Source organism: Trachemys scripta, chromosome 12 (genome assembly GCF_013100865.1).
Source record: "Trachemys scripta elegans isolate TJP31775 chromosome 12, CAS_Tse_1.0, whole genome shotgun sequence".
Classification (NCBI taxonomy): Eukaryota; Metazoa; Chordata; order Testudines; family Emydidae; genus Trachemys; species Trachemys scripta.
The window spans coordinates 39624310-39635693 of NC_048309.1; the positions used below are offsets into that span (position 1 = coordinate 39624310).

The window sequence follows — 11384 nt, forward strand, 5'->3', positions numbered from 1 at the left end:
CACAAGACAAGTTACAAAAGAAAATAAACATAAACCTATTTATTTCTTCTCTAATACATACTACATTAATAGGAGGCTGATTCCTGGATCTTTCCTCTCCGGCATAAAACTAAATGAATTTTGAGACAAAGGAAATCTTCCGTCCTTCCTCTTGAAAAATCTTGTCCCCCCATGGGTTCCTCTGGTCAGGTGTCAGCTAGGCTAGGTGAACTTCTTAACCCTTTACAGGTAAATGAGGCATTAACCCTTAATTGTCTGTTTATGACACCATCCAAGGGGTTTCCTTGTGGATTCAAGTTCTTCACAACTTCAGCTCAGAACAAGCTCCCAGGCATATGAAGCATCAGTAGGCCCAGTCCTTCTAACCTTACCCTAAGGATTGGGTCCCTTGATCGACCATGGGTCCTGTCCATTTGCTGGATCAGGAAGAAGGCCCTGAGCCAGTTTAAAACCAGGCTATTTATCCAAAAATCCTCTTTGTCTGCTGGTCCCTGGAGAATCCAATTTGAACTAGTGTATGTGAACCTCTCCAGGGATGGTGTCCAAGGGCTGAGAACAGAGGAATTACATTAGATCCTCGAAGAGTTACACACAATTCCATCACAGCATACACACAACTGTATTTTAATGCAATGGAAGGTATTAAAGCTAAGTCAGTAAGGGTTTGTCTTAATTCCATAGGGTTTGTCTAGCACATTGCAAGATAGTGTTGGTCTGTCACAGCAACACAATGGCTGATGGCATCCAGTGATGGCCATTGCAAGGCCAGGCCCATTAGAGGGGATGACTGGAACAATTCACACATGCCTGGGATTTTCAAGGAGCCAAAGGAAATTAGGTGTCCAAATTCAATATAATCCCTTATGATTCTTTGAAATTCCCAGCCAAAATTAGCACTGGCCAGTCTTAGTTCCCTTGGGCCCCTTGGAAAATCCAGCAGTCAGAAAGTGTTAAATAATGTCCTGATGCCATTGTGTAGATTGGCGGGACCACAAGGCGCTGACTTTTATTTTTCCTGGTGGATGCTCCATCCCCACTCCGCCCCAAGACCCAGCCCCCACTCCACCCTTTCCCCTGAGGCCCTGCCCTTGCTCTACCTTTTCCCAGCCCCCTCCCTCAGGGACCCACCCTGTGTTTGCTCACTTATTTTTTTGTTGTTGTTCAGTTGTTTTTCTCACCACATATTTTACTCAGACAGCTGACACACACTTGGGAGGAAATCTGCCTCTATTAAAGATTCACTGCTTCACACCCCTTCTATTGAGTGACAGACTGATGCCAACACATTGTTCTATAACTCAAAAGTCTGTCATACACTTTGGAGAAAAGATCTCTGATTTAAAGATTCAGCCACCCAACTCTTTGGATTTTGACCTTCATCAGCATGAAGGATTCTTAAAGTAGGAGTAAAATATTAGTTAAGATTGCATACAGCATGTGCTAAAGTGAAAGTCCTCTGATTGTGCATCTCAAATGTTGTTATTAATATTTGTATTACAGTAACAATAAGGAACTCCAACTAACTGAAAGTTCCTGTATTATTACTGTGTTATTAGTCCCATTTCAGAGATGAACAATGAGGCACAGAGAAATTAGACCAGCTCTACCTCCCCACCCACTAGGCCACACTTTCCTCCCATGAGTCCAGATTTCTAGTCCCTCTCCCGAGCACTAAGGACTGTTATAGGACAGGCAGTACTTATGTTTCAGGAAACATATCTCTTTGGGTCTGATTCCTCTTGACACTTTAATAATTCTTTTCTATTCTATTCAAGTTCTCCTTATGGAATGAAAGTCAGGACTCCTGGGTTCTATCCCCACCCCCACAGCTGTGAGGTGGGAGAAGAGCAGGATCTAGTGGGCTAGAGGAAGGGGGCTGGGAGTCAGGACTTCTGAGTTCTATGCACAGCTATTGGAGAAGAGTGTAATCTAGTGGGTTAGAGCAGGGGCCTGGGATTCAATATGCCTGAATTCTCCTCCTTGGGTCGATGCCCTTGCATCTGATCAATGCAAAGATGTCTTGCTCCTCTATTAAGCATAATACAATCCAGCTTAAAAACCCTAGTGAATTGTGGGATGTGTTATTGTTTGTGATCAGCATTTCTAAACTCAGTGTCAGTGTGCAAACCTTCCGGGGAGTCCAGCCCTGCACGCCAATCTCACCCACGTGAAATAGCTCAGCCAGCACATCAGCCAGCACATCAGGAGAGAGAGAATTTGACTTGTGCTGTTCTGAAGATCTGCCTGCACATCAGTGGAAAGAGCTCATGGCTGCTTCTTCCATCAGGATATTACCAGATCCACTGGCATACAATGGGTTAAATCCCCCCACTCTCTTCATCCAGCCTGCTTACCTCTGGAGAAGCTAAGAGCAACTAGATTGCAGGGTAGACCCTCATACAAACCCATCTCTCTCTCACCATACACCTCTCTCTCGCTCACTCACTCTCTCTCCTTGTATCTCAGGCATGTTTTCCAAACATTCATCATTCTTATGGCTCTTCTCTGAACCCTCTTCAATTTTCTCAACTTGTTGGCACCAGAACTGGACACCATATTCCAGCAGCGGCCGCACCTGTGCCAAATACACAGGTAACATTTTTGTCATCTATAGTTGCTTTATTTTTTATAATTGCTTGTGCTCCCCTGTAAGCCAGGCTGTTATTTTATCATGACTGTAGGCTTCTTTTTCATTGTGAGCTTGTGGTCTTTTGGGCATTTAGTAAAATATTTTAAACAATACCCTATGATCAGTCACATTATTTTCTGTTCTTTCTTTCTCCCAGCTGATTTGGCTTATGATTATTTTCAGCTTTGTGAAATTGGCCCTTTTAAAGCACCATATAGATATAGATATAGATCACTGGTCTGGACTTTATTCTGTTTGCATATTGTAAATGTGATCAAGCCATACTCACTTGTGCCTAAGCTACCATTAATTTTTAATTCCGTGATCAGATCTTACTTATCTGTCAAGGTGAGGTTTAATACAGAATTTCCCTGCGTTAGATGCAACACCTTTTAAGTTAGAAAATTGCTATCTGTAATATTTAGAAATTTCAAGGATGCTTTAGTAGTGACAGCAGGAGACACCTCCACCCCTCAGCTTATGTTACTCCAATTGGAATCTTCAGTAATTACGCAGGGCTTTTTTTCCCACTACACATCATTGATAGCTGTTCATCATTGATAACTGCAATGATAGCATTAAGGAGCTGTTCATCTATCTATCGATCTATCTGTCAGTGTTGGTGGCTATTTGCTCTTCTGAAACTGCAGGGTTGATTAAGCCTTAGTATTAATTAATGTAGGATAGTAAATGCTTTAATTACTAAAGCATTCATACCCGAAAAGCAAAATCTTTATCTGTATTGCAGAGTTTTGCAGTGGAAAGAAATTGCCATCTCAGCACCATGGATTCAGCAAATTCCACGCTGTAAGATACTAAACATAGCTGTGTGTGTATATATTTGTATTAAAAGGGTGAGGGTGAAGTTTAAATGCAGTAAGTAAGGAGAATAGTGGATGAATGAATGGATGGTTGCAGATGGATGAACAGATGGATGGATGGATAGATATAGATGGATGAATGAATGGATATATGTAGATGGATGAATGGATGGATAACTGGGTAGATGCGTGTGGATGGATGGAATGATGGAAGGATGCAGATGGATAGATGCATGAAGGATCTCTCTACCCATCAATTAATTCCTTTATCTATCCTCTATCTCTCTAAGTACTATCTCTCTGTCTAAGCTCTGACCATCTGCCAGTGTCTAGTTCTCTTTGTCTCTAGGTTGTCACTCTGTCTCACCCCTGAGGTGTCTGGGGATCTTACTAAAGGCTGTCCAGTTGGTTCTCTGGCAAAGGCCTGGGGAGCTGTCTGTCCTGCCAGGCTGGGCCAACAGGGAGACCAGCCAACACCCAATAGCCACGGCATTTTGCTCTTCTCTTTGTGCAGGTCCAATGACCCGCTGAGACCTAGCAACACAGGCGCAGTGCATGAGATTGTCTTGCTGGGCCTCTCACAGCCCCGGGTCCTTAGCCTGGCTTTGGCCATCCTGCTTCTCCTCTCCTATGCCACCGTGCTGCTGGGGAACCTGTCCATCATCCTGACCATCCGTGCTGAGCCGCGCCTGGCTGCCTCCCCCATGTACTACCTCCTGGGCAACCTCTCCCTGGTGGACCTGTGCTACACCTCGGTCACCACCCCCCAGATGGCCCTGGGGCTGCTCTCTGGCCATGCCACCATCTCCTTGGGCGAGTGTCTGGCTCAGCTCTTCTTCTTGCACTTCTTGGGCTGCACTGAGATCTTTCTCCTCACCGCCATGGCCTACGACCGCTATGTGGCCATCTGCCAGCCCCTGCACTACACGGCCATCATGAGCTGCCGCACCTGCGCCTGGCTGGTGGCCGGCTCCTGGATGGGGGCCCTGGCCCACTCTTTGGTACAGACCCTACTGGCCACCACCTTGCCCTACTGCGGCCCCAACCGCATCGACCACTATTTCTGTGATGTGGCCCCGCTGCTGGGTGTGGCCTGCACTGACACGTCCCTGGTGGAGATCCTGGTGGTGTCCAACACTGGGGCCATCTCCCTGGGCTGCTTCCTGGTGCTGCTGGTTTCCTATGGGGTCATCCTGGCTGCCCTGCGGCGCCGCTCCGCTGAGGGCCGGCGCAAGGCCCTGTCCACCTGCACGGCCCATCTGATGGTGGTGGCCATCTTCTTCGGACCCTGCATCTTCATCTACACTCGGCCCTTCTCAACCATCCCAGCTGACAAGGTGGTGTCGCTGCTGGCCACAGTGGTGACGCCCATGCTCAACCCACTGATCTACACCCTGAGGAACACGGAGATGAAGGGAGCCATGAGGCGGCTGTGGGGCAGGTGGGTGAGAGCAGAGAAGTGACTCAAGGGCCTCTCTGGGTGGCTTGCCAATTTGCTGTCGTTCTGCGGTTTAATGTCTTGGCCTTAAAGCTTCACGCACCTGCTGGGGTATAGCCAACTCTGGGGTGGGGCAACCAGGTAAGAGCTGTGCAGCAATGTCGCACAGGGTTGGCTCACTCAGTGCTGGGATGCTCTGGGGTTGGGAAGCTGGTTAACAGCCACACAGCAACACCACATGTGGATGGCTCACCTGAAACAGAGATGCAGCTAGCTCTGGGGTGGGGCAACTGGACAACAGTGACACCATGTGGGAAGTGGCTACACAGCAATTTAAGATGGGAAATGCAGACAAATTTAGGCCCATCTCCTCAGAGGCATGGAGGTGCCTAATTCCAATTGGTTTCAATTAGGCACCTAAGTACCTTTGAGGGTATGGCCTTAGTTACCTATTGGCACTTTGTGGAGCTTTGTGAATTAATAATGATAACAAGAATTGTGTTTTCTGCATTTTCTCCTCCTGCTGCTGACCACAAAGAAAACAGACTTTCACCAGGACACTGGCTCTAACTTAATGCCCCTCCACTTCCACAGCAATCACCAGACGGTCTCTGATGACTCCAGCACAGCTCCCTTTAGCACCCCGAGGTGGCTGTGGAGTCAGTGCTCATTCTGAGGAGAAACCGCCCGCTACTGAGCCCTCTGCCCTGCTCCTTGCAGCACAGTACCCCCTAGAGCCCTGCAAAGCTGCAATGCCCCATTACAGTGCTAGGGGGCACTATGCTGCAGGAAGCAGGATGGGGGCTCAGTAGGGGGCACCTTGCCCATGCTGCCCCAATACCCCATCATGGTGCTTGGGAGTGCTGTGCTGCAGGAAGTGGGGTGGTAGCACATGGGGCAGGCTGGGATATAGAGCACTCCCTTGTGCAACAATAACTGCCCAACCCAACAGAGACACCGCTCTGGATCTCAGCACAGGGCAGCTGGGCCCAGGTACTATGGACATGACAAGGAGGAACTGACCAACTGGCTAAATAGCCTGGAACTGGGACAAAACCTTGGTGATCCAAGATGACCTCATAAAACAGAAGGTGTCATTGAGTTCAGGACTCCTGGGTTCTGAACCTAGCTCTGGGAGGGAAGTGCATTAGAGTGGGTTAGCGTGGCAGGGGCTGGGAGTCAGGACTCCTGGGTTCTATCCTTGGCTCTGGGAAGGGAATAGAGCCTAGTGATTACAGTGGGGGGAAGGGGAGACAGGACTCTTGGGTTCTATCCCTGGCTCTGGGAAGGGAGTATGAACTAGTGGTTACAGCGGGGGGTGGGAATGGGAACCAGGACTCCTGGGTTCTATCCCCAGCTCTGTGAGGGTAGTGAGAGCTGGCAGGTCAGAGTGGACAGGTCTAGGAGTCAGAACTCCTCCAAGTTTCCATTCCTGGGTCTGCCACTGACTCATTGAATAACAAAGCCACTTCCCTGCCTTGTGCCTCAGTTTCCCCATCTTTAAAACAGTACTGGAAATACCCATCTTGCCCTAGGTAAAAAAATGTAGTGTTGTTGTAGATTTTCAAAGCTTTGGATGCCCCTTCAAATTAATGGAAATTGGGGATGCTTATATCTCTATGTAGCTTTGAAGATTTTAGCCATAAATGTAAAATGATAGCATTACGCTGTCTGCCGGCATGTGCATCCATAACAGGGACATCATCTGAGCCTGAGCTTTGGACCTGCAGCACCTTTGCATGACCCACTCCCACCTGAGCTAAAGGAGCAACTCCCTCAGGAAATAGTAGTACTAGGCTTTTATCCTCCATGTGCACCAGCCATTGGAAAGGGACAAGCTACACACTTGGCCAAGGAGATACACTTTCTGTAACCTGATTTGCATGCGCAGATATTCTAGCCATGCTCAGTAATATGAGTGTGCAAATTTCCACACTCAGATGTGTGTGTGTGTGTTTATAAATGGTACAGAAACACACAGTGTATCCATTTATTAATCTTAAAATGTATGTAAACATAGTCAGGATGAGCTCTATCCTGACATCTGGTGGTGAATTATGGCGAGTGTGGAAAAGAACTCCAGGGGCTGATCTTGTTTGCATAGGCACACCCACTCGCCTGGCATGAAATAACAGCAACTGAAAGTGGTTACTTTGGCTGGTGTGGGATCCCCAGTTTCTCTGTTATTGGGGCAGGAAGAATAAAGTTTTGTTACCCTGATTCTGTGAATCAAGGCCAATGGAACTGTTGTATGACAGAAGGACTGAGTGAGTCCTTCACCATTACCTAAGTAGCACTTGCTTGACAAGGGGCATGGGTTACAAAACCCAGTGAATGGAGAGAGGATGGGGATAGGTATTTGTACCTGATAGTATGGGCCTGCCTCTGAGGGCTTGAAACACCAATTGCACCACCTCCTCTCTCTGCTGTGGAATGTCAGAGCTAACTTTGATTCCATTAGGAGTCTAGTTACAGGCTGCTGAGCTGAATTCACTTTGGGCCAAGGGTGCACCAGCAATGGGGCTACCCTACTATGAGCTGAAATCGCTAAGAGCTGAAATCACAAAAGAGCTAAAGTTATTAAGGGCTGAGATCACGGAGTGCTGTATTAACTAGTGGGGAAGCCTGAAGCTGGCGGAGCCTTGTGGGGCCGGTTGGAGCAACCCAAGGAATGGCGAGCAGAGCTGTTTGCAGGGACGGCTGGAGCGGCTCACAGGTCGGTGAGCGGAGCGGAGCAGCTCATGGGACGGCAGGAAGTGGACTGGCTCGTGATGAAGGCTGCGGCGGAACCCCACGGAGAGACGGCCGGCCTCGGATCACGTAAGGTGCCCCTTAACACCCTGTGTGCCCCCCCCCTTTTACTCTGGGGCTGCACTGACCAGGGACAGAGACTTTGGGGTTTGTTGGACTTTTGGGACTTTGGTTGGTTGCTTGACCCAAGAGACTTTGGGGGTGTTGGACTTTGGGGACTCTGGGTGATTTTTGGGTTGCTGGATTCAAGAACCAAAGGGAAAGGACACAGCCCAATTTGCTGGGGTGGGTTTTTGCTCATGGTTTGTGTTATGAATCCTGTTTGTGGTGTTTTTCCAATTTAATGCTGATGTCGTTTACCTCATGTTATTAAACATTTTCTGCTACACTCAGACTCCGTGCTTGCGAGAGGGGAAGTATTGCCTCTTAGAGGCACCCAGGGAGTGGTATGTAATTGTCCCAGGTCACTGGGTGGGGGCTCGAGATGGTTTTTCATAGAGTTATTGAAACAGAACCCCTAGATACAGAACCCGGCCCTTGTTGCTGCCAACTTAGATGGGCAGAAGGGTTACATGTATTTAAATAAACTATTTACAGTATGTCTTACTTTATACACTGGCATGTTTCAAATAAAGCCCTGCTAAAACCCACTCTCCAAAAGGCTGTACAGAGATAAACAAGACAGGGCTCTGGAAGGTGGATGGAGGCAGGAATGAATACACACAAGTCATGAACTTTTTTACATCATTCTCATTAAATTGTTTTTAACTTACCCGCTCCTACCCAACACCCTCAAACCAGTTCCCAACTCTTCCACCATGAAAAACCAAAACACTGATGGGTCCTGAACAGGGCTGGGCAAAATAATTTTGGCAACTGGTAAATTCACTGAAAAATGCACTTTTCAGGGCACCAACATTATATAGCCAGAGAAGGAGCCATCTCCTTTCTAAGTGGTAGGGTACTCAGCTGGGATGTTGGAGATAACTCCTTCTCTGGGTATTGTGTGAATGTTGTCTAAGTTCTGGGGAGGGGGGTGGAAATTGTCCAAAACTATTCACCAATTTGTGTCAAATTTACATATAGTGCATTTTTCAGGAGGAGAAAGGATATGAAGATAGGGGAGGGTCCCAGAATCCGGGATCTAGCCCAAGTTTAAACATCTACACAGTAATTTAAAGCCCTGCCAAAGTCAGCTCACATAGGCCAGCTATGGTGTTTTATTGCAGTGTACACATACCCAAAGAGAGCACCGCATCTGAAAATCCCATAGACCAGGGCATGGTGGGAGACCCAAATTTAAATCCCTTCTCCCCATCAGGCAGAGAGAGAAATTGAACTCAGGTCTCCCACATCAGTGGCCTAACCACCCCTCTAATCCATATAAGGGCAGTAACAGCTGTCCCCACCAGCTACTTTACGAATCAGGCCTTTTAAAAACACCTGGAGACAACATGTTTCAGATTGAATTAAACATTTTGTTCGACCCAAACCAAAAAAATTTCAATTTGCCAAAATTTGTTTTCAAATTTTCAAATCTGGTTCTACTTGAACCAAGGTTTTTTGGTTTCAAAAAAAAATGTCCAGACTCTCATATTTGGAACTGCCATTATTCACCCAGCTCATTTGAAAAAATTGCATGGATACTTGTGAAAAAAAAATCACCCCTTCCCCCTATCACCCACATCCTTCATAAGGAGAAATCAAAATAATAACTTCTGAAGCCATATGAAAAATGTTGTATTTATCTTCCAGAAGAACATGTTCCCCAGTTCTTCCCAAAAGCTTTCTTTTCCTTTATGAGAGCCCCGGAGTCTTGAATCCATGTGAGAAATTTCACACACAACTCCAGGGAAAGCTTTCCCACTATTTTCCAACAATGCACTGCAACTGGGTCCCAGCTGAAGGGGACCTGCAGAGTTGTGGAAACTGGCACACAGAGCCCAATGCTGCATGAAAGGATGTGCATGGATCATCGTGAAAATCTTTTTCACTAATCCCCCTGTCCACTGCCAACAACTTAAACCCAACTCCCCAAACCTCCTTTATGAAATAAACCCAAACCATTAAGGGATCGTGTATGACTCCATGATTCTAACCTTGTGCAAATCTTTCTCACCATTACTCCATGACCCCCCATCTCCTTCCTAACAACAAACCAAAACCAATTAGGGCACTGAGACCACATGAAAAATTCCTCACTGATCCCATTATTAAATGTGACATTTTGCACCTGTCATCATGAAAATCATTCCAACCAATTACTTCCGTTACCAACCTTAACACTACACCAAAAACACAGAGACAATCCAAAAGCCACATACATTTTTTTCCATTGCTCCAGATGTCACATGAAAAAATTTTCACGAATCCTCCTGAAAAACATTTAACCTCCCACCCACTCACCTTCGAGACTCACTGAGGAGACACTGAAACACAAAGGGTGAAAAAAATGTGCAAGGATCCCAGTGTCACATGACAAATTTGGCAGAAATCCTCATTAAAAACACCCTGACACCTGCCTAAGAAGAAACCAAACATATTCCTAGAACCGCATGATTTTTTTCATGTAGATCCCTATGCCACATGCAAAACTTTACACTGATCCTCGTAAAATAAATAAATAAATAAATCACTCTTTTTCTCTGCTCCCATTTGATTTCTATGTCCAACAAGGGAACCAAAACCTATGCCTCAGTCGCTTCATGGCTTCTTTGACCTCCTGGTTCCTCAGGGTGTAGATAATGGGGTTCAGCACTGGCGTGATGATGGTGTAGAAGATGGAGGCCATCTTGTCCATCCGTGAGCTGGAGAAAGGCCGGAGGTAGACGAAAATGCAGGGTACAAAGATGAGGCTCACCACCATCAGGTGGGCGCTACAGGTGGACAAAGCCTTCCCACCACCCCCATCACCAAAGCGTCCCCTGAGAGTCACCAAGATGACACCATATGACCCCAGCAAGACCAGGAAGCAGACCAGAGAGATCAGGCCACTGTTGGACACCATGAGCATCTCTACCATGTAGGTGTCGGTGCAAGCTAGCTTGACCACCTGAGGTACATCGCAATAGAAATTATCCAGCTTGCTGGGCCCACAAAATGGCAGCCGGACCACCAACACCAGCTGAGTGGCAGAGTGGAGCAAGCCTCCAGCCCAGCAGGTTGCCAGGAGGCCCAGGCAGCGGTGGCGGTGCATGGTCTCGGCGTAGCTCAGTGGGTGGCAGATGGCCACGTAGCGGTCATAGGCCATGAGTGTGAGGAGGAACATCTCGGAGCCACCCAGGAAGTGAAGGAAGAAGAGCTGGGCCATGCAGCCCCCATAGGAGATGGTGCTGCCCTCGCTCAGCAAGTTGCCAAGCATCCTGGGAGCAGCCACTGAGCTGAGGGCCATGTCGATGAGCGAGAGGTTGGCCAGGAAGAAGTACATGGGGGACTGGAGGAGGCGCGGGTCCACCCGCACGGTCACCACAATGAGGAAGTTGCCCAGCAGGCTGGCGGCATAGCAGGCCAAGACCAGGCCGAAGAGGAGAAGCTGGAGAGGGCGGGAGTGGGACAGGCCTAGGAGGGTGAACTGTGAGACTGCCGAGCCATTCATCAGCTCAATGCCTAGAAGAGAGAGGAATAATGACATTGGGAGGTAGTACATTGGAGGGAACCCAGGAGCTTTGGCTTCCATTCTTGCCCCTGCTCTTACCCACCAAACCCCACCCCCCACCCAGCACTGTGATAGAACCCAGGAGTCCTG

At 47.7% G+C, this 11384-nt stretch overlaps 2 protein-coding genes across 2 annotated transcripts; one reads left to right on the forward strand and one right to left on the reverse strand.

Moving 5' to 3' along the window:
* The first annotated feature begins 4013 nt into the window (after positions 1–4013).
* On the forward strand, positions 4014–4913 carry LOC117885863 (olfactory receptor 1509-like). Its single transcript, XM_034787384.1, has one exon. It carries the CDS (start codon positions 4155–4157, stop codon positions 4911–4913), a length of 759 nt encoding a protein of 252 aa, XP_034643275.1. The 5' UTR covers positions 4014–4154.
* A 4249-nt stretch (positions 4914–9162) lies between these two features.
* LOC117885453 (olfactory receptor 4Q3-like) lies at positions 9163–11315 on the reverse strand. The gene has a single exon (XM_034786757.1). The coding sequence runs from the start codon at positions 11313–11315 to the stop codon at positions 10302–10304; it is 1014 nt and encodes a 337-aa protein (XP_034642648.1). The 3' UTR covers positions 9163–10301.
* Positions 11316–11384: the final 69 nt, after the last annotated feature.